The following is a 21,478-nucleotide window of genomic DNA, read 5'->3' on the forward strand; positions in this document are numbered from 1 at the left end:
GTGGGGTCAGGAATCTTTTGGAGGGTAGGCCTCAAAATCCCCGGCCTTGCCTGCTTTTGGCGACCGAGAAGGGGGTCGAATCATTCGGACAGAGATGGCGCTCAGTACTCGGTGTCGGAGAGCTGATCAGAGCTTGAAGTTTTCGGATGACTCAGAGTCGGATTGTGGTCGGCATGGCAGAGGGAGTTTTTCTTCCCCCTCCCACTGCGTTTAGATGTGGGACATTTGAGAAACTTTGAACTTTACTGTGCTCACGGACTTCTTCATCAAGTTATGGTATTGTTACACTGTTTGTAACTATCTGTTATAATTATGTGGTTTTGTCAGTTTTTTCAGTCTTGGTTTGTCCTGTGTTTTGTGATATCACACCGGAGGAAATAATGTATCATTTCTTAATGCATGCATTACTAAATGACAATAAAAGAGGACTGCGTGTCCTCATAATCATAAATGTGCAGAAACAGGAAATCCAGAGCAAGACACACAAAATGCTGGAGGAGCTCAGCAGGTCAGGCAGCATCTGTGGAGGGGAATAAGTTGAGTGTCCTGATAAAGGGTCTCAGTCCAAACCATCGCCCGCTTATTCCTCTCCATAGCTGCTGTCTGACCTGCTGAGGTCCCCCAGCATTTTGTATACGTGTTGCTCTGGATTTGCAGCATCTGCTGAGCTTCTTGTGTTAATACAGTCAGTGGCCACTCTGCTAGGGACACCTGCTCGTTAATGCAAAGGTCTCACCAGCCAATCATGTGCCAGCAACTCAATGCATTAAAGCATACAGACATCGTCAAGAGGTTCAGTTGTTGTTCAGACCAAACATCAGAATGGGAAAATGTGGTCTAAGTGACTGTGATTGTGGAATGATTGTTGGTGCCAGGCAGGGTGCTTTTTGAGGATCTCACAAACTGCTGATCTCCTGGGATTTTCACTGACAACTGTCTCTAGAGTTTACAGAGAATGCTGTGAAAAGAAAAAAAAACACACCCAGTGAGCGGGCAAAATTGCTTTGTTGATGAGAGAGGTCAGAGGAGAATGGCCAGACTGGCTGAAGGCGACAGTAACTCAAATAACCACACGTTACAACAGTGGTGTGCAACAAAGCATCTCTGCGTGCACAACACTTCAAACCTTGAAGTGGACGGGCTACAGCAGCCGACGACCTTGAACATACACTCAGTGGCCACTTTATTGGGTACAACAGGTGGCTAGTAAAGTGGCCACTGAGCTTACTTCTGTATTCTCACTGCTGACATCAGGAAGGAGGTACAGGAGCCTCGGCACCCACATCACCAGGTTCAGGAACAGTTATCACCCTTCACCCATCAGGCTCCCGAACCAGCGCGGATAACTTCACTCATCTGAACACCGCACTGCTTCCACAACCTATGGGGTCACTTTCAATCATGTCGGACCACAGGACATAGGAGCAGAGTTAGGCCATTCAGCCCATCGACTCTGCTCTGCCATTCCATCACAGCTGATCCCAAATCCCACTCAACCTCATACACCTGACTTCTCACCATGTCCTTTCATGCCCTGACCGATCTGGAATCTATCAACTTCCACTTTAAATATACCCATGGACTTTGGCTCGACCGCAATCTGTGGCAGAGCATTCCACAGATTCACTACTCTCTGGCTGAAAAAATTCCAGTTTTGCGGCTGTGCCTTCTAGTTCTAGATACCCCCACCAGAGGGAACATTTCTCCACGTCCATCCTATTTAGTCCTTTCAACATTCAGTAGGTTCCAACAAGATACCCCCCCCCCCCCATTCTTCTCAATTTCAGTACAGGCCCAAAGCTGCCAAATGCTCCTCAAATGTTAACCCCTTCATTCCCAGAATCATCCTCGTGAACCTCCTCTAGACTCTCTCCTTTCTGAGATAAGGGGCCCAAAACTCTTGACAATACTCCAAGTGTGGCTTGACTGGTGCCATATAAAGCCTCAACATTATCTCCTTGCTTTTATATTCTGTTCCCCTTGAAATAAATGCCAACATTGCATTTGCTGCATTTACCACAGATTCAACCTGTAAATTAACCTTCTGGGAGTCTTGCACAAGGACTCCTAAGTCCCTCTGCACATCTGATGTTTGAATTTTCTCCCCATTTAAATAATATTCCACACTATTGTTCATTTTACTAAAATGCATTGTCATACATTTCCCATTGCTGTATTCCGTCTGCTAATTTTTTGCCCACTCATCCATTTTGTCCAAGTCCTGCTGCAATCCTCAGCACTACCTACCCCTCCACCTATCTTTGTATCATCTGCAATCTTTACCACAAAGCCATCAATTCCATGATCCAAGTCATTGCAAACAATGTGAAAAGTAACGGTCCCAATACTGACCCCGGCGGAACGCTAGTCACTGGCAGTCAATCAGAAAAGGTCTCTTTTATTGCCACTCGCTACCTCCTGCCTGTCAGCCATTCCTCTATCCAAGCCAGTATGTTTCCTGTAAATCCATAGGATTTTATCTTGTTAAGCAGCCTCATGTATGGCACCTTATCAAATGTTTTCTGAAAATCCAAGTAAATGACATCCACTGCCTCTCCTTTGTCCACCCTGCTTGTTACTTCCTCAAAAAGCACTAACAGATTTGTCAGGCAAGATTTCCATTCACAAGTCTCCAAATACCCCGACATCTCATCCTTAATAATAGACTCCAACACTTTCCCAACCATTGAGGTTAGCCTAACTGACCTATAATTTCCTTTCTTTTGTCTTCCTCCCTTCTTAAAGAGAGGAGTGACATTTGCAATTTTCCAGTTCTCCTGGACCATGCCAGAATCAAGTGATTCTTGAAAGATCATGACCAATACATCTGTTATCTCTTCAACAACTTCCCTCTCAGGATTCTGGGATGTAGTCCATCTGGTCCAGGTGACCTATCCACCTTACGACCTCTGAGTTTGCCTAGCACTTTTTCCATTTTTCATAGCAATGGCGCTCACACCTGCTCCCTGACACTCACGTACCTCTGGCACACTGTTAGTGTTGTAGTGTTGTCCATAGTGAAGACTGATGCAAAGTATTCAAGTTCATCTGCCATTTCTTTGTCCCCCTCAAGGGATAGCCACGACTAAACTAGGCATGACAACCCACCTCAGAGCACTGAAATGTTCCGTTTATCCAGTTACATTATATGGCTCAGAATGTGGGACAATATCTAGTAACCTGAGGAAACAAATTGAAGCAGCAGAGGTGTGGTTTCTGAGGAGGATGCAAAGAATATCATGGACGAAACAAATATCTAACGAGGATGTCATGAACAGAGCAAGCACAAAAAGAGAAATAATGTATGTCATGAAACGGCAACGTAACTTCATTGGACATGTGAGAGTAAGAGTTCGGCATGGACTAGAAGGGCCGAGATAGCCTGTTTCCATGCTGTAATTGTTATATGGTTATATTGTTATACGGTTAATATCATCTCTCACCTCTCTATTGCTCTTTACGTAACTGAAAAAACTTTTAGTATCCTGATTTATATTATTGGCTAGTTTGCCCTCTTTCATCTTTTCCTTTCTTGTGGCTTTTTAGTTGCCTTTTGTTGGATTTAAAAAGCTTCCCAATCATCCAAATTCCCATTGACTTTCGCTACCTTATATGCCCTTTCCTTGGCTTTGATGCAGTCCGTAACTTCCCTTGTCAACCACGGTTGCCTACCCCTGCCATTTGAGAACTTCTTTCTCTTTGGACATATCTATCCTGCACCTTGTGAAATATTCCCAGAAACTTCAGCCACCTCAGTTTATGATGGGTCTCACCATTTGCTGATGACACAAAAGCTGGGAGTGTTGTGGATAGTGTGGAGGGCTGTCGGAGGTTACAGCGGGACATTGACAGAATGCAAAACTGGGCTGAGAAGTGGCAGATGGAGTTCAACCCAGATAAGTGTGAGGTGGTTCATTTTGGTAGGTTAAATATGATGGTAGAATATAGTGCTAATGATAAGACTCTTGGCTGTGTGGAGGATCAGAGGGATCTTGGGGTCTGAGTCCACAGGACACTCAAAGTTGCTGTGGTTGACTCTGTGGTTAAGAAGGCGGACGGTGTATTGGCCTTCATCAACCGTGGCATTGAGTTTAAGAGCTGAGAGGTTTTGTTACAGTGATATAGGACCCTGGTCAGACCACACTTGGAGTGCTGTGCTCAGTTCTGGTCATCTCACTACAGGAAGGATGTGGAAACTATAGAAAGGGTGCAGAGGAGCTTTACAAGGATGTTGCCTGGATTGGAGAGCATGCCTTATAAGGATAGGTTGAGTGAACTCAGCCTTTTCTCCTTGGAGAGGTGGAAGATGAGAGGCGACCGGACAGAGGTGGATAAGATGATGACGGGTATTGATCGTGTGGATAGTCAGAGGCTTTTTCCCCAGAGCTGAAATGGTTAACACGAGAGGGCATAGTTTTAAGGTGCTTGGAAGTAGATATAGAGGAGATGTCAGGGGTACTATTTTTTTTTTACGCAGAGAGTGGTGTGTGCGTGGAATGGGCTGCCGGCGGCAGTGATGGAGGGAGATACCATGGGGTCTTTTGAGAGAGCCTTGGATAGGTACATGGAGCTTCGAAAAACAGAGGGCTATGGGTAACCCTCGGTCACTTCAAAGGTAAGGACTTGTTCAGCACAGCATTGTAGGATTTCTATGTTTTTCTATGTTTCTATTGTAGAGGAGGCCGCATCAAGAGCACCGACCGGACACAACAGACAACCCCAGCAGATTCATTGTGAAGTGTTGCCTCACCTGGAAGGACTGTTTGGGACCAGAATGATAGTGAGGGAGGAGGTGAATGGGGAGGTATAGCACCTTGGCCAGTTGGAGGGATCAGTGTCAAGAGGAAGATTAGTGTGGAGGGACGAGGGACAAAGAAATCACCGTGGAGTGATCCCTGTGGAAAGCAGAGGCGAGGGGAGGTAAAGATATGTTTGGTGGTAGGGTCCCATTGTAGACGCTGGAAGTTGTGGAGAATGATGCATTGGGTGCAGAGGCTCCTGGAGCAGCAGCTGAGGTCAGGAGGAACTCTATCCCTGGTCAGGCAGCAGGAAGATGGTGTGAGCACAGAAGTTCAAGAAATGGAGGAGACGTGAGTGAGGGCTGCATCAATGGTGCAGGAAGGGAAATCTTTGAAGAAAGAGGACATCTATGATGAAGGAACTGAGAAAAGAGAACAGCATCTTTACGGAAGAGGGATATTCAAAATATCCATGGGAATCAACATGTTTTTAAAAGATGTCGGTTGACAGTTTGCCTCCAGAGATGGAGAAAGAGAGCTTGAAAAAGGTGTCAGAAATGGGCCAAGTGAATTTAAGACAGGGTGAAAGTTGGAGACAACACTGATGAAATTGATGAGGTCCCAGTGAATGGGAGCTCTCCAGAGTTAATGAGGTCAGTGATGGTGTCAGAGACACTTTTCTAAAGGTCTGGAGTGGGGTCCACTTCAAGAAGCAACACCAAAGCAGCCGTCAATGTAGTGGAGGGAGAGTTCAGCAGCAATACTGGGGAAGGCATGGAACATGGACTGTTCTACATAGATAACGAAAGGCAGATATAACTGGGGTCAAGTCTGGAGAAAGTGACAGGAACCAAAGGAGAAATTGTTGAAGGTGTGGACCAGTTTTGCCAGCCAGAGGGAGGTTGTGGAGAACTAGTTAGTTCTCTTATTGACAAAGAAATGGAGAGCTTTAAGGCCTTCTTGGTGGTGGATAGAAGTGCATAGGGCTGAGCATCCATGGTGAAGATAAGGATGTCAGTGCCAGGGAGCTGAGTTTGGTGGCAGTGGTTGGCATTATGGTGAAGGGGGACAAGGCAAGTCCTTTGCTGAGGGCAGAATGTTCCATCTCAGAGAGGGGAAAGTTGGAGGAGATGGTGAAGACAAGGATTAGAGTTGGGATCAGAGGGGGAAGAGAGTTGGTGGTGCCAGAGAGACGTGGGTTCAAGTGTTCAGGAAGGATGGGGTGGGAGAAAGAGGGAGGCTCTGAGGACCCAAGGAGTGATGGTGGAGCCTGAGAGACCCGGGATTGGAGAGTGGTAATGGGGCAAACGGGAGCTTGGGGGCCTAGCCTCAGTGAGGAAGTCTCAGCCTGGCGTTGCTGGCAGGCGAGGTCGAGGCCGGAGCCAGAGCTAGAGGCCATGGAATTTGCAATCTGAAGGCGTCCAGGGTCGTAGGAACCGTCAGAATCCTGTTAATTGTTCACCATTCTCTATTCCCAGTCATACATTTTACTCCCTTTAGGACAGAATCTAAGAGCCACATAGCTCTTCGACACAGAGTTAATGTTAGCCATCACCCTCTCACTTACAATAATCCTGCAGTTTGGGGTGTTGTTGAGATTGGAGTTTAATCCCGGTTCACTATCCAATGGGACAAGAGCTCCCGTGCGCCCAATTCCACAGGTTCACCGTCCTACAGGACAAGAGTTCCTCTGCACCCAGTTCCAGAGGTTCACCGTCCATTTCCAGTTCCAGAGACTCACTCGTCCTTCAGTTAGTCCTGACGAAGGGTCTCGGCCTGAAACGTCGACTGCACCTCTTCCTTAGAGATGCTGCCTGGCCTGCTGCGTTCACCAGCAACTTTTATGTGTGTTGCTTGAATTTCCAGCATCTGAAGAATTCCTGTTGTTTGCCCTTAAGGATTTTATACGTTTCAATACGATCCCCCCCAATCTTCTAAATTCTAACCAGTATAAGCCTAGTCGATCCAGTCTTTCATCATATGAAAGTCCTGCCATCCCAGGAATGATTATACATTATAATTATAATACATTAGGGCCACTTAAGAGACTGTTAGATAGGTACATGGATGATAGAAAAATGGAGGGCCATGTGGGAGGCAAAGGTTAACTTGATCTTGGAGTAGGTTATAGGGTTGGCACAGCATTGTGGGCTGAAGGGCCTGTAGTGTCCTCTAATGTTCTATGTTCTACGTATATGTGCTTGACAAGATCCTAAACAGAGAACGCACTGACACAAATAAATGCAGAAGACTGCAATTAAATCACAAACAAGAGAAAATCTGCGGACGCTGGAAATCTGAGCAACACGCACACAATGCTGGAGGAACTCAGCAGGACAGGCAGCATTATGGAACAGAGTACAGTCATGTTTCAGGCTGAGACACTTGGGCAGGACTGGAGGGAAAAAGATGAGGAGTAGAGTTGAAAGGTCGGAGGGGGTGAGGGAGAAACACAAGGTGATAGGTGAAACCGGAAGGGGGAGTGAAGAGCTGGGAAATTGATTGGTGAAAGAGATGGAGGGCTGGAGAAGGGGGAATCTGACAGGAGAGGACAAAAGACCATGGAAGGGAAGGGAAGGCGGAGGAGCACCAGAGGGAGGCGATGGGCGGGTGAGGAGATAAGGAGAGAGGGAATGGGGTTGGGAAACGGTGAAGGGGGAGGTGGGGCATTACCGGAAGTTAAAGAAATCGATGTTCATGCCCTCAGGTTGGAGGCTACTCAGACGGAATATAAGGTGCTGTTCCTCCAACCTGAGTGTGGCCTCATTGTGACAGTGGAGGAGGCCATGGACGGACATATCGGAATGGGAATGAGAAGTGGAATTAAAATTGCTGGCCACTGGGAGACCTCGCTTCTGGCAGACAGAGCGTAGGTGCTCGGTGAAACAATCTCGCAATCTACGTCGGGTCACACCGGGAGCACTGGACAGTGCATATGAACCCCAACAGGCTCATAGGTGAAGTGTCACCTCACCTGGAAGGGCTGTTTGGGGCCCTGAATGGTGGTGAGGGAGGAGGTGTAGGGGCAGGTGCAGCACTTAAATCTTGATTTAGGTAGCATTTCAAGGGAAGAGGTCGAGGTAGAGGGAAGGGAGGGGTCTTTTGGTATCCTATTTTATATTATTGGCTAGCTTACCTTCATATTTCATCTTTTCTTTCCTTATGGGTTTTGTAGCTGCCTTGTGGCTAATACAGAGACATTTTAAGGTGATTGTTATAAAGTATAGGGGGTATGTCAGAGGTAGATTTTTTTTACACAAAGTGGTGGGTGTGTGGAACTGGTAGTGGTAGAAACAGACACATTGGGGACATTTAAGAAACTATTAATTAGGCACATGGATGGTAGAAAATGGAGGGTTGTGTAGGAGGGAAGGGTTAGATTAATCGTGGAGGAAGTTAAAGGGCCAGCACAACATCGTGGGCCGAAGGGTTTATACTATTCTTTGTTGTGGGAAAGGACACCGGCTGGACCTGTGTAATCCCCCTCAGAGGCGCGCTAATGAGGTACGGGTTTCTGAACTGTCAGTCGGCGGGACGGTGGAGGCGCCAGGACAGAGTCTGCAGATAGCCCCCTCGCCCAGCCTCAGCCTCGCCGCACAGCCCACGTCCAACTCAGAAACGACCTGACAAGATTTCTGACGCGATAACGACCAACACAAAGCGGGGGGGGGGGATCATCACTTCATTGCAGGGCTGGTATCCTGGCTGGTGGCCAGTTGCCGACCCTCTTCCGCACCCACACAATCCTCCTGCCTATCTCCCCCTCATCACCCCAATGACACACATACACACCCACACCTCTCCATGTCCCCGCCCTTCGCGTCCTTCCCCGGAGAGAAGACGTACAAAAGCAGGCAGAGGGACACCGAGCAAGTTCCTGAGAGAATCGCAATCCGCTGTGCCGAAATCTGAATTGTGGGCTGAAATGCCACAATGAATTCTTGTTATTCAGATGCACAGACTGCCTGGACGGCACTACAGCACCGCTCTTTGATAAACCAGGCCATAGGACCTAAAGATTCCCAATAACAAGATTCTGCAGATGCTGGAAATCCAGAGCAACACACACACACACACACACAAAATGCTGGAGGAACTCAGCAGGTCAGGCAGCGTCTAATAACGAAAGGTTTTGCAGATGCTGGAAACCCAGAGCACCGCACACATACAAAATGCTGGAGGAACTCCATAGGTCTAATAACAGAGAGCCCTTTCCCACCACAAGCCCTCGCCCATCAATTTTGCAGGACGTTTGCACACCACGAATGCCTCAGTCACTCAACGTGCCCCTGTCCATTTTGCTCCACGCACCCGGCGGCGGCCGAGACTGCATTTCACTCTACCGAAGACTCAAAGAACGGAAAATCGCTCGGGAAGCTGCAATTGTTAACCAGTCCTCCCGCTCTGCACACACCAGAAGGAGAGGGTTTAATAGACGCGGGGTTTAAAGCCAACCGCAAACACACAGAGAGGCGTTTAAAGGCCCTAATATAACCGTGTCGGATCCTGCAGACTTGCACTTGCTAGGAAGAAGGCAATAAGACAAAGACAGGGAGAAAAATAAAAATGAATTAACACGTTTTTTTAAAAGGAAACCCTACTTAAAACTACACGAGGCTGGTTTGCAGACATCGCCTCATTCATTCGGGGACTGTTAGAATGGGTCGAGCAGGGCAACACACACGGACACGCAACGGTGTCCACTGCATCCCCGGCCAACGCGAGCAACACACCGGCCGGTACAGGAAACCCTCACTTCGAAGGGATACGATAGACTGCCGTTGTAACATTACAATATTGAAGGAACCACGAAGATCTCCGTCGTTAGCGCCAGTAATAAATAATTCTGGTGTCGTACAAGTATGACTTACCCTCAAAGCCGAAAGATCAATCTCATCCAGGCTACGCGCCGGGGAGTCGCTCGCCATGTTAAATTGTTCCCCTTCTCTCTCTCTCTATGTCTCTATTTCTCTTTCTCTCTCTCTCTGCTTCTCGTCTCTCTCACTCCCGGAGCGATTCAATACATATCCTTCCGCTCAGTAACAATGAATCCGAGCAATCGCTCAGACCCGAACGTGGGCTTGTAAATATAAAAATGAAACGGAGGTGGGGAGAGGAGGAGGAGGAAGATATTCTAATTCGCTCCCACCCCCCAGTTTTTTGCCGGCGGTACGGGGGAAGGCGTGCCGAGTGCTACAATCTTATCTTATTCTGCTAGGTGTCTGTTTGAAGACAACTGCTCACTGCATGGCGCTTGGACATAATAAACAGTTCACACACACATATACACACACACACACACACCGAGGTTCTGCGGAAGCTGTCAATCACCGCATCCGGGGAGGGGATTCCACACACACATGCACACAGACCCACAGGCACACATAATCTCTCTCACTCTCACAGACACACACACACACCAATTTAACCCCAGCCTAATCACAGGACAACTTACAATGAACAATTAACTTACTGACCAGTTCGGACTGCAGGAGGAGACCAGAGCACCCGGAAGAAACCCACGCAATTTATGGGGCAGAGTGTACAAACTCTGTGAATGCCTGCAAGAAATTGAATCTCTGGGTTGTATATGGAGACATATATGTACATTGATAATAAATTTACTTTGAACTTCTGAAGGACAGCAAAAGCACGAAGAACACCACCCCTTGGACGTGTCTCCATGACAAATACTGTCCTGAGTTGGAAATATATCACCAGTCTTTCACTATCAAAATCCGCGGGTTTGCTCCCTAACAACACCATGGCTGCACTCACACCACAGGGATGGCAACAATCCGAGAAGGCAATTTACCACACCTTCATGTTACTTAGAAGTACAGCAATGAGTCTTCTGGCCCAATGAGACCACGCCATTCGCTCACACAACTAGGTTGAGGAACAGTTATTACCCCTCAACCATCAGGCTCCTGAAGCAGTGTGGATATGTCATGGTCTGGTCTGTGAAGTCTGCGTTCCGGTTCACGGTCCGGTCCATGGACTCCAGACTCCGGGTCTTCTGGCTGTCCCTTGTTTCAGTTGGGCTTAATCATAGGCACCTGGTGCTCGTCTTGGGGCTGGGAATATAAGTGGCCCTGGGTTCGCGTGTGGGTGCTGGTTTGTCTCGTCAGTATCCCATCCTTGCCTCTGTGGGGTAAGTCAAACTGTCTTTGCCGATACCCTGAGGCTGGACTGTTCCCTTCGCTTCCCCTTCCTTCTGGAGCCTTGCCTGTAACCTTGTCAAGTTCAGCCACCGGAGCGAGACCGGAGCCTTGCTGTGTCAAGATAAGGAACTGTCTATCGTTGATTTGGAACTGTCTCTGTGTCCACGCCTTCGCAAGGTAGGTCTGGCTGTTTGCCACTGCCTAGTGTTGAGAACTGTCTCTGTGTCCACGCCTTCGCTAGGTAGGTCCGGCTGTTTGCCGCTACCTTGTGTTGGGAACAATCTCATTGTGTTCAGCATTCTGTGTATGAGTCCCGGCCCTAAGTCCTGTCCCCAAGGAGGGGTCCCGGCTCTGTGTGTTCCTGTCTCTCAAGTCCAAGACTCCGTGTTCCCGTGCTCTAGACCAAGGCTCTGTGTTCCTGTCCTCCCCAAGACCAAGGCTCTGGGTTCTGCATTCCTGTCGTCCCAAGACCAAGGCTCAGTTGTTTCTGAGTACCAAGTCAAGGCTTCGTGTTCTTGTCCTGTGCTGGAGTTCCCTCGTCCTGCCCAGAAGTCTCTCGTTCTGTCCTGTAGCCTCGCCTAGTCCTGTCTCCCAAGACCACGTCATGTCTTCGCCTAGTTCCGGAGTCTGAGCCCAAGTCAAGACCCAGGTTCTGGGTCCTTGTCCAGTCTCTGGCTCGCCTCGAAGAACCCGATCCTCGTCATGTCCTCGCCTCGAAGAACCCGATCCTTGTCATGTCCTCGCCTCGAAGAACCCAAGCCATGTCCGGTCCTGTAGCCACGTCATGTCCTCACCTAGTTCTGGGGTCCGAGCCCAAGTCAAAACCCAGGTTCTGGGTCCTTGTCCAGTCTCCGGCTCAGAGTCCAAGCCCAAGCTCCTAGTTCCCAGTTCCTTGTCCTGGTCCCGCTTGCCTAGCCAATGTCATAGCCCAAGTCTGTGTTCTTGTCCCAGCTCTCTAGTCAAGTCCTGTTCCTAGTACTTCAGTGTCTGTGTCTTGCATTTGGGTCTGCTCCCAGTGCCCCCGCTATGACAGGATAACTTCATTCATACAACCAAGTTGAGGGACAGTTATTACCTCTCAACCATCAGGCTCCTGATCCAGTGTGGATAACTTCATTCATACAACCAAGTTGAGGGACAGTTAGTACCCCTCAATCATCAGGCTCCTTATGGATAACTTCACTCACCCCAACTCTGAATTCATTCCACAACCTACAGACTCACTTTCAAGGACTCTATAACTGATATTCTTAGTATCATTTTGTTTATTTGCACAGTTTGTTCTTATTTTGTCACATATATGTGTCTGTTTATTGTATTTTTGTAAATTCTATTGTATGTCTTTTTTCCTGTGAATGCCTGCAAGAAACTGAATCTCAAGGTAGTATGTGGTGACCATGATGTTGAGGACCGTGGGGGGAGGCTTGCACCAGAAGCGGAGCAGTGGAGACGATGTAGGAGTGAATGAAGACTTTAATAATAGACCACAAAATAACAAACCGCAAGGGGCCACAAAACTAGGGAGAACAGAAACCAAACACAACGGACAACAAGATTAACTTTAGGCCGGGAGAGTGAAAGCTCAGGACAACTGGTTGGAGTTGGCCCTTTCAATGAGTGAATAAAGAGTAGATGAGGACTGGGTTTAATAGGCTGCAGGTGATAAGCCCAGAATGAGTGGCAGGAGAATCCTATTAGACGGGAGGAGACGGGGAGGTGTCTGCATGTGCAGGCAGGGAGGTGTCAGCAGGAGCAGGCCTGACAATTAACTTCAAATTGTTCCCAACCTGAACAGTTGGAGGGATTGAGAATTGGAACCAGAATTAGGTTTAACATCACAGGCACATGTTTTTTGTTGTTTTGTGGTAGTAGTGCATTGTAATAAAAATGATAAATTACAATAAGAAATATATTTTAAAAAGGACAAAAAAAAATGAGGTAGTGTTCATGGGTTCATTGTCCATTCACAAATACTCAGATGATAGTGGTAGAGAAGACGTGGATCCTAAAAAGGTTGAATGTGTGTCTTCAGGGTCCTGTACCACCTCCTTGATGGCGGCAATGAGAAGAGGGCATGTCCTGGGTAATGGGGGGGTCCTTAATGATAGAGGCCACCTTGTTGAGCCATCACCTTTTGAAGGTGTCCTCGATGCTGGGGAGGCTGGTGCCCATGATGGAGCTGCCTGAGTTTGTAACTTTCTGCAGCTTTTTCTGATCCTCTGCAGTGGCCCCTCCAGACCAGATGGTGATGCTACCAGTTAGAACACTCTCCATGGTACATCTGTAGAAATTTGTGAGTGTCTTTGGTGTCATAGCAAGTCTTCCCAAACTCTTGGTGAAATATAGCTGCCAACATGTCTTTATAATTGAGTCAATATGTGAGGCCCAGGATGAATCTTCAGAGACATTGACACCCAGGAACTTGAAACTGCTCACCTTTTCTATTGCTGATCCCTCGATGAGGTCTAGTGCGTGTTCCCTCGACTTCCCCTACCTGAAGTCCACAAGCAATTCCTTGGTCTTGCTGGTGTTGAGTGCAAGGTTGTTTATTATGGCACCGCTCAACCCGTTGACCTACCTCAGTCCTGTACGCATCTATGTCACCATCTAAAACTCTGCAAACAATAGTTCTGTCATTGGCAAGTTCTTGAGCTGGACCTAGTCATGCAATCATGCACGGAGCTCCAGATACATGCACTGAGTTCCTGTCTGAGACAAGGCTGTAAACTAAATCTACCTGGGGCACAGTCACATAAAGGCGAGGATAACGCTTTACAGCGCCAGCAATCAGAGCTTAATTCCAGCCACTGTCTGTAAGGAGTTTGTATATTCTCCTCGTGGCTGTGTGATTTTCTTCCGGGTGCACCCAATTTCTTCCCACATTCCAAAGATTTACAGTTTAGGGTTAGTAAGTTGTAGGCATATTATGAAGGAGGGTGATACTTCTGCGCTGCACCCAACACCAATATTCCCTCTAAGGCGTGTGCGTGTGTGCGCGCACACATCTTTTGCTACTAGTGCACAAAGGAACAAACTGCGCGTGAAAGCTTGTCACCCTCCACCTCGTTGGCATGTGAAAAGATTGATATTATTACATGCTATTGTATAACACATGAGAAATAAGACTCATTGATGTGGATTATTTTATTTCTTTTAAACAAGGAACAACTAAATGTTCTTTATTATCCTCAGAATAGATTCAGATTTACTTTCCCTTTAAAAATTCAGTGTGCACATGTTGTCACTGGGCAAAAAATTGCACAGCTGGCAAAGAAGAGGAAGCATCGCCCTGCAGCGTCACCGGTGTGGAGCACGGGTGGACCCAAATGCAGGACACAAACACATATTGTAGTGTTGACAAGAAGAGAGTTTATTAATCGTTACTAGGAAAGCAGGGAAGCAAGGATTGTTCAGAGGGAGATCAATGAGTGAGCAAAGCAGAAGCGGGAATAAGCATGGCTAGACTCAGGCTTGGACTTCGGACTAGGAACTCAGCACTCGGGAGCCAGACTTGGACTCGGAACTTGGGACCCTGGAACTTGGTCTTGGAACATGGAACACAGAGCCAGGATCCCTCCTTGAGTACAGGACATAGGACCGGGACTCTTCTTAGACACAGGACGCTGAACACGAAGAGACAGTTGTCCACTCAGGGTAGCGGCAACGGCCGGACCTACCCGGTGGAGGAGAGGACCAAAACCACACAACGAGAGACAGTTCCTTATCTTGCCACAAAATGACTCCAAGTAGCGACAAGCTCACGACGCGGCCCAGGAACCACAGACAGCGGCTCTTGCCTCACTCCGGCGAGTTAACTTGACGGACTCGCTCCGGCGAGGTAGTTTAACAGCTCGCTCAGGCAGGGTAACTTAGCGAGCTGTCTCTGGCGAGGAGAGGCGACTTACTGGCACTCGCTTGGGGGAGAAGACATATCTTGCTCCGGCGATGTAACTTGGCTCGCTCCGACAAGGTGACTAGCTCGCACTGGCTTTGGTGACGTCCGGTGGCGATCTAGCACCGAGTAGCTGTAAGCCCGACACTAAATACTGCTCGTTCAGCTGAGACTCGGGTGCCTTTAATTACAGAGCCCAAGAAACACGGGGAAACAATGAATTAGAGAAAACAAGGAGTCAACGGTCCTGATCGTGACACAAAATAAATTTAAAGGGACCCAGGGAATAACCGATCAGGAACGTAAGAAGCACATCGTTGGACTGTGTTAGCCGTTGATGCAAAACAAGGCATTTCCATGTACGTGTGACAAAATAAAGCCTGCCTCTCTCACTTCTCTGAGGATCGTCACTTTGTTGTGGTGGACAGGTGTATGAGTTTCTGAGGTCATGGGAGCAATGTTGTTCAGAGCTTAGCTCCTGGTAGTGTCACCCATGGTCAAGGGGGAGTTTCCAGACAAAGAGTGCTCCAACCAAGACCTCATTAGTAGAGCTGACAGAAGACAATAACATATCACTATGGTGGTGAAGGTGGAGGAAGAATGCAGCAGTGAAGGGTCCCCGGACATCTTAAACACCATGCCACTGGACCCTGACCCCGATCAGCCAAGGACCGTGTGATGGCAGCATCCCTATGTTAAACAAAGTGACTAATAGACATCCCCTTCGGAGAATGTCACACTGATAAACACAAAGTCTACAGATGCTGGAAATCCAAAGCAACACACACAAAATTCTGGAGGAACTCAGCAGGTAAGGCAGAATCAATGGAAAAGAGCAAACGATCGTCATTTTGGGCCAAGACCTTTCTTTGGGTAAAGGTGCCACAATAAAAGGTAGCTGGAAGGGAAGGAAGCTAGCTGGAAGGTGATAGGTGAAGCCAGGTGGGTGGGAAAGGTCAAGGACTGGAGAAGGAGAGGAGAATGGACCATAGGAGAAAAGGAGGAGGCCATGGACTGACCAGTTGGAATGGGAATGGGAATTGGAATTAAAATAGTTGGCCACCAGGAAGTCCCACTTGCAATGACTGGTGCAGAAGTGCTTGATGAAGCGGTTCCCCAATTTACAATGGGTCTCACCGGTGTAGGAAAGGCATCTGGAGCAGTGGACACAATAGACGACTCCAGCAGATTCACAGGCGAAGTGTTGCCTCACCTGGAAGCACTGCCTGGGGCTCTGAATGGAGGTGAGAGAGGCAGCGCCTGAGCAGGTGTGGCACTTAGGCTGCCTGCAGGGTTAAGTGCTGGGAGGGAGATTAATGGGGTGGGACGGATGAATGAAGGACTGCAGCGGGAGGGATCCCTGTGTAAAGTGGAGGTGGGGTGCAGCTAAAGATATGTTTAATGGTAGGATCCCTTTGGAGATGGTGGAAATTAGGTGTTGGATGTGGAGGCTGATGGGATGGTAGGGAGGGATAACATCATACTCGACTCGGGTGATTGCACTACCTACCACACCATAGCTATACAACACATGATTTGAAAATCTTCTCTAAGCCTCCATCACTCCAGGGGAAATATATTGTCCTAGCCAATCCAGTCTCTCTACATCTCAAACCCTCCTTTCTGTGAGTTTTCTTCTGTAAGCATAAATTGGAAATCCATTGTTGACAGGACAAGTTAATGAAGCTTTGTGTACCTGTTCCCTGTGGCAAAAAGAGAGGTTCTGTTGCAATCAATATTTTCAGCTGAATTTATTAAGTTCTTTGAAGAGAACAAAGGCTGAGATGTTGGAATCTGGTGCAACTGACAATCTGATAAAGGAACCCTTAGTTTTGTTGAATAACTCCTTATGTGTTTTAACCACAAGATACAGGAGCAGAATTAGGCCATTCAGCCCATTGAGTCTGCTCTACCATTCCATTATGGCTGATCTTTATTCTCAGCCCTATTTGCTCACCTTCTCCCTGTACCAATGAAGAATCCAACTAACTCTGCTTCAAGTACACACCCCAATGACTTCAGCTCCACAGTCCTCTAGTTCTTTTATAATCCCTCTCAAGCCCATCCTGCTCTCTCCCCACAGCCTTTGATGCCCTGACTAATCATTAATCCATCAACCTCCTCTTTAAATAAACCCATTGACTTGTTCTCCTCAGCTGTCTGTGGTAATGAATTCCACACATGCACCACTCTCTGGCTAAAGAAATACCTCCTCATCTCGGTTCTAAGGTGATGTTCCTCTATTCTGAGACTGTGCCCTCTGGACCTGACCCTCTTGCTGATGGAAACATCCACTCTACCCCCCACCCCCGTCTCCCTCATCTTTCTGAACTCCATCAAATACAAGTCAAACACTCCTCATATGGGCACCACGGTGTCCTCTGTAAGGAGTCTGTAGTCCTCCCCATGGGATGTGTAGGTTTTCTCCAGGTCCTCTGGTTCCCTCCCACAGTCCTAGGACGTACTTGGTAGGTTAACTGTTCATTGTAACGTGTCCCATCTTTAAGCTGGAATGGAATCGGGGTTGTTGGGTGCTGCTAGGCAGTGCCGCCCCAAGGGCTGGAAGGGCCTATTCCATGCTGTATCTCAATAAGTCAAATACATCAAGCTTATCATTCCTGTGAACCTCCTCTGGGCCCTCTCCAGGGTCAGCCTGCACCTCCTTGGATACGGGGCCTAAATCCATTAATTGTTCTCCTTAAGTTTTGCTTGATGACTCTGGGGTGATTTTGCCTTGTTGGTGGAATTGCATAAATCGCCCTTAAGGAAGGAGGCCCAAAGCCGTATGGGACAGGGCCCCCATGAGATTCCAGTCCCAAATCAGCAGGGTGAACTGCTAAAGGCCCTCTAGAAAGGACAAGCAAGTTATCAGGATGTTTTACACCTCAGGAGACTGTTATGTTTTGTAACTCCAAAAACTAATCAAAAGGAAAACACAGAAACCAGGAATACAGGTCTACCTTGTTGTACTTTTAGTGAGGTACACACTCACGATGTAGCGGTGTAATTATATTTGCCATTCACGTACTCTGTATGTATAACCTGAAATCAATTACGTAAACAAATCAAGAATGTCTAATCAAACAATATTCTTACAATTGTCCCGTATCCAGCTATGTCAGGAAACCTGTGCGGGAGAGTTTTTAAAGTGGAAAAGCCATTGCACTTGACTTCAGAAGGCCAAGTCTGGTGGTTGAAACAAGCAGTGGATGACCATGGTATCTCCTGGGGCTTTTTATGCCTTACACTCTGCACGGAGCCTTACAGAACTGCCCCCTTGCCCATTGGATAAGAGCTGACTTCACTCTCTGGGACAGGTATGGTCCTGTCTCACTGGGGTATGAGGTCCGCCAGCTACGCTCACCTGGTTTAACTGGCCTGTCAAAGCGGTGTACCAGGGTGTGGTCGCTGTCACATGCAAACAGCTACGTGGAGCCGCAGGTGAGTGCTGGGTGTCCAGTGGAGCTCAAAGGTGAGTGAGATGCCCCACAACGGACACGACAAGCCCCTTCCCTGGACATCCCATATACCCCACTTAAATATTAAATACACAACAGAGATAACTTATTCACTTACTCATCCAACAGGTGAGGTGATACTTCACCTGCAAATCTGTCAGGGTTACCTCCTTTACACAGTGCTCCTGATCTGGGCTCCTCTACGTTGGGAGACCCGACATAGATTGGGGAATTGATTGGCTGAGCACCAGGACTCAGTCTGCCACAAAAGGCAAGACTTCCCGACGGCCAACCATTTCAATTCAAATTCCCATTCCCGTTCTGACACGTCGGTCCATGGCCCTCTACTGCCATGATGAGGCCATATCAGGCTGGCGGGGCAACACCTTATATTACATTTGGGTAGCCTCCAATCCTATGGCTTGAACATCAATTTCTCCAACTTCTGGTAGTCTCTCCCCCCTCTCCTTCTCACTTTTTCCATTCCCCATCTCACCCCTTCTCTTCCCCTCTCCTGCCCATCACCTCCCTCTGGTTCCCCTCCTCTGCCTTTCCTTTCTCCCAAGGTCCACTCTCCTCACCTATCAAATCCCTTCTTCTTCAGCTCTTCATCTCTTCCACCTATCATGTCCCAGCTTCTTACTTAAGCTTCCATCCCCCCAACCACCTTCCCCTCACCTGGTCTCACCTGTCACCTTCCAGCTTGTCCTAGTTCCCCCCACCCCCCGACCCCCCCCACCTTCTTATACTGGCTTTTCCCCCTTCCTTTCCAGACCTGATGAAGGGCCCAGGCCCGAAATGTCGACGGTTGATTCCCCTCCACAGAAGCTGCCTGACCTGCTGAGTTCCTCCAGCATTTTGTCTGTGTTGTTGTTCCCCTTGGTTACTCGCCCTCTGTGTCATTGTGCTGTTCTAGACAGCAGCTGAAGAAGCAGTTGAGTTAAAAAGAGCAAGGATTTATTTATTTAGCAATACAGCACAAAGTAGGCCCTTCCGGCCTTCCGAACTACTCTACCCCAGCAACCCCCGACCACTTGATGAACCCTAACCTAATCATGAGACAATTTACAATGAGCGATGAACCTACCCAGTATGTCCTGGGCCTCTGGGAGGGACCTGTAGCACCTGGGAGAAACCCATGCCTTCCACAGAGAGGATATAAAGAGACTCCTTGTAGAAGAGTGCTGGGGTCGAAGTGAACTCTGGGACTCCCTGAGCTCTAACAGCGTCACACGGGCCTGCACGTTAGCACGACCCTTTACACTCCCGTTTCACTTCCCACCACTGTGTGTAAGGAGCTTGTGCGTTCTCTCCGTGACACCTGGGTTTCCTCCGCGTGCTCTGGTGTCCTCCCACAGCCCAAAGACATGCCAGTTGGTATGTTAATTGGTCTTTGTCAATTGTCCAGCGATTAGTGAATTGTGCACTAATTAGGGGTTGCCGGGAGGTGCAGCTGGAAGGGTTAGGAGGGCCTGATCCGTGTTGTAGCACAATAAAAATAAAAAATAAGATGAAGTAACTACTGTGCGATGGTGGGGTCCTTCCACACTGAAAGTGCGGGAAGCGGGGAGTGAAGTCAATCACTGCCAACAGCCAGATTTGCTGAGATCAGCAACAGGTTGGTGCTTGTTTCATGAGTAACATTCACAACACGCTGAGGAACTCAGCAGGTTGGGCAGCATCCGTGAAAAAGATCGGTCGACGTCTCGGGCCGGAAGCCTTCGTCAGGACTGTAGGGGGAAGGGGCAGAGGCCCTATAAAGAAGGTGGGGGGAGGGTGGGAAGGAGAAGGCTGGTAGGTTCCAGGTGAAAAACCAGTAAGGGGAAAGATAAAGGGGTGGGGGAAGGGAGGCAGGGAGGGGATGGGCAGGAAAGGTGAAGGAGGAATAGAGGAAAACACAATGGGTAGTAGAAGGAGGCAGAACCATGAGGGAGGTGGTAGGCAGCTGGGGGAGGGGGCAGAGTGACATAGGGATAGGGGAAGGGAGGGGGAGGGAATTACCGGAAGTTGGAGAATTCTATGTTCATACCAAGGGGCTGGAGGCTACCTAGACGGTATGTGAGGTGTTGCTCCTCCAACCTGAGTTTAGCCTCATCATGGCAGTAGAGGAGGCCATGTATGGACATATCTGAATGGGAATGTGAAGCAGAGTTGAAGTGGGTGGCAACCGGGAGATCTTGTCTGTTGTGGCAGACGGAGCGGAGGTGCTCGACGAAGCGGTCCCCCAATCTGCGTCGGGTTTCACCGATGTAGAGGAGGCCGCACCAGGAGCACCGGATGCAATAGGTGACCGCAACAGACTCACAAGTGAAGTGTTGCCTCAGTTGGAAGGACTGTTTGGGGCCCTGAATGGTGGTGAGAGAGGAGATGTAGGGACAGGTGTAGCACTTGCGCTTACAGGGATAAGTGCTGGGTGGGAGGTCCGTGGGGAAGGACGTGTGGACCAGGGAGTCGTGGAGGGAAGAATCCCTGCGGAAGGCGGAGAGGGGTGGAGAGGGAAAGATGTGCTTAGTGGTGGGGTCCTGTTGAAGGTGGCAGAAGTTGTGGAGGATAATGTGCTGGATCCGGAGGCTGGTGGGGTGGTAGGTGAGGACAAGGGGAACTCTGTCCCTGTTGTGGTGGCGGGAGGATGGGGTGAGAGCCGAAGTGTGGGAAGTGGAGGAGATGTGGGTGAGGGCATCATTGATGACAGCAAAAGGGAAACCACGATCCTTAAAGAAAGAGGACATTTGAGATGTCCTGGAACGGAAAACCTCATCCTGGGAGCAGATGCGGCGGAGATGAAGGAACCGGGAATTTCATTTTTGCATGTGGTGGGGTGGGAAGAGGTATAGTTGACGTAGTTATGAGAGCCAATGGGCTTGTAGAAGATGTCAGTAGACAGTCTGTCTCCAGAGATGGAGACCGAGAGATCGAGAAAGGGGAGAGAAGTGTCCGAGATAGACCAAGTGAATTTGAGAGCTGGGTGGAAGTTAGAAGTAAAGTTGATGAAATTGACGAGCTCAGCATGGGTGCAGGAAGCAGCACCAATGTAGTCGTCAATGTGCCGAAGGAAAAGTTGGGGAGCAGTACCAGAATAGGTTTGGAGCACAGACTGTTCCACATAACCAACGAAGGGGCAGGCATAGCTGGGGCCCATGCGAGTTCCCATAGCTACACCTTTAGTCTGAAGAAAGTGGAAAGAGCCAAAAGAGAGGTTATTGAGTGTGAGAACCAGTTCTGCCA

At 48.5% G+C, this 21,478-nt stretch overlaps 2 protein-coding genes across 9 annotated transcripts in view; one reads left to right on the forward strand and one right to left on the reverse strand.

Annotated features, from left to right (window-relative positions):
- LOC134345104 (TRAF2 and NCK-interacting protein kinase-like) overlaps positions 1–10,047 on the reverse strand; it is a 255,068-nt gene extending 245,021 nt beyond the window's left edge. For all 4 annotated transcript variants that reach the window (XM_063045266.1, XM_063045265.1, XM_063045267.1 and 1 more), the window contains exon 1: positions 9,611–10,047. In XM_063045266.1, the coding sequence (XP_062901336.1) occupies positions 9,611–9,667 (57 nt within the window). In that variant the 5' untranslated portion in view covers positions 9,668–10,047. The remainder of the gene's footprint in view (positions 1–9,610) is intronic.
- Positions 10,048–14,174: 4,127 nt separating this feature from the next.
- LOC134345105 (uncharacterized) overlaps positions 14,175–21,478 on the forward strand; it is a 31,988-nt gene continuing 24,684 nt past the window's right edge. For 2 of the 5 annotated variants that reach the window (XM_063045269.1, XM_063045271.1), the window contains exons 1-2: positions 14,175–15,606; positions 17,909–18,236. The gene's annotated coding sequence lies outside the window, so the exon portion shown is untranslated. The remainder of the gene's footprint in view (positions 15,607–17,908; positions 18,237–21,478) is intronic. The other 3 variants (XM_063045270.1, XM_063045272.1, XM_063045273.1) reach the window with 2 other exon arrangements.

The sequence above is a fragment of the Mobula hypostoma genome, chromosome 4 (genome assembly GCF_963921235.1).
Source record: "Mobula hypostoma chromosome 4, sMobHyp1.1, whole genome shotgun sequence".
NCBI lineage: Eukaryota > Metazoa > Chordata > Chondrichthyes > Myliobatiformes > Myliobatidae > Mobula > Mobula hypostoma.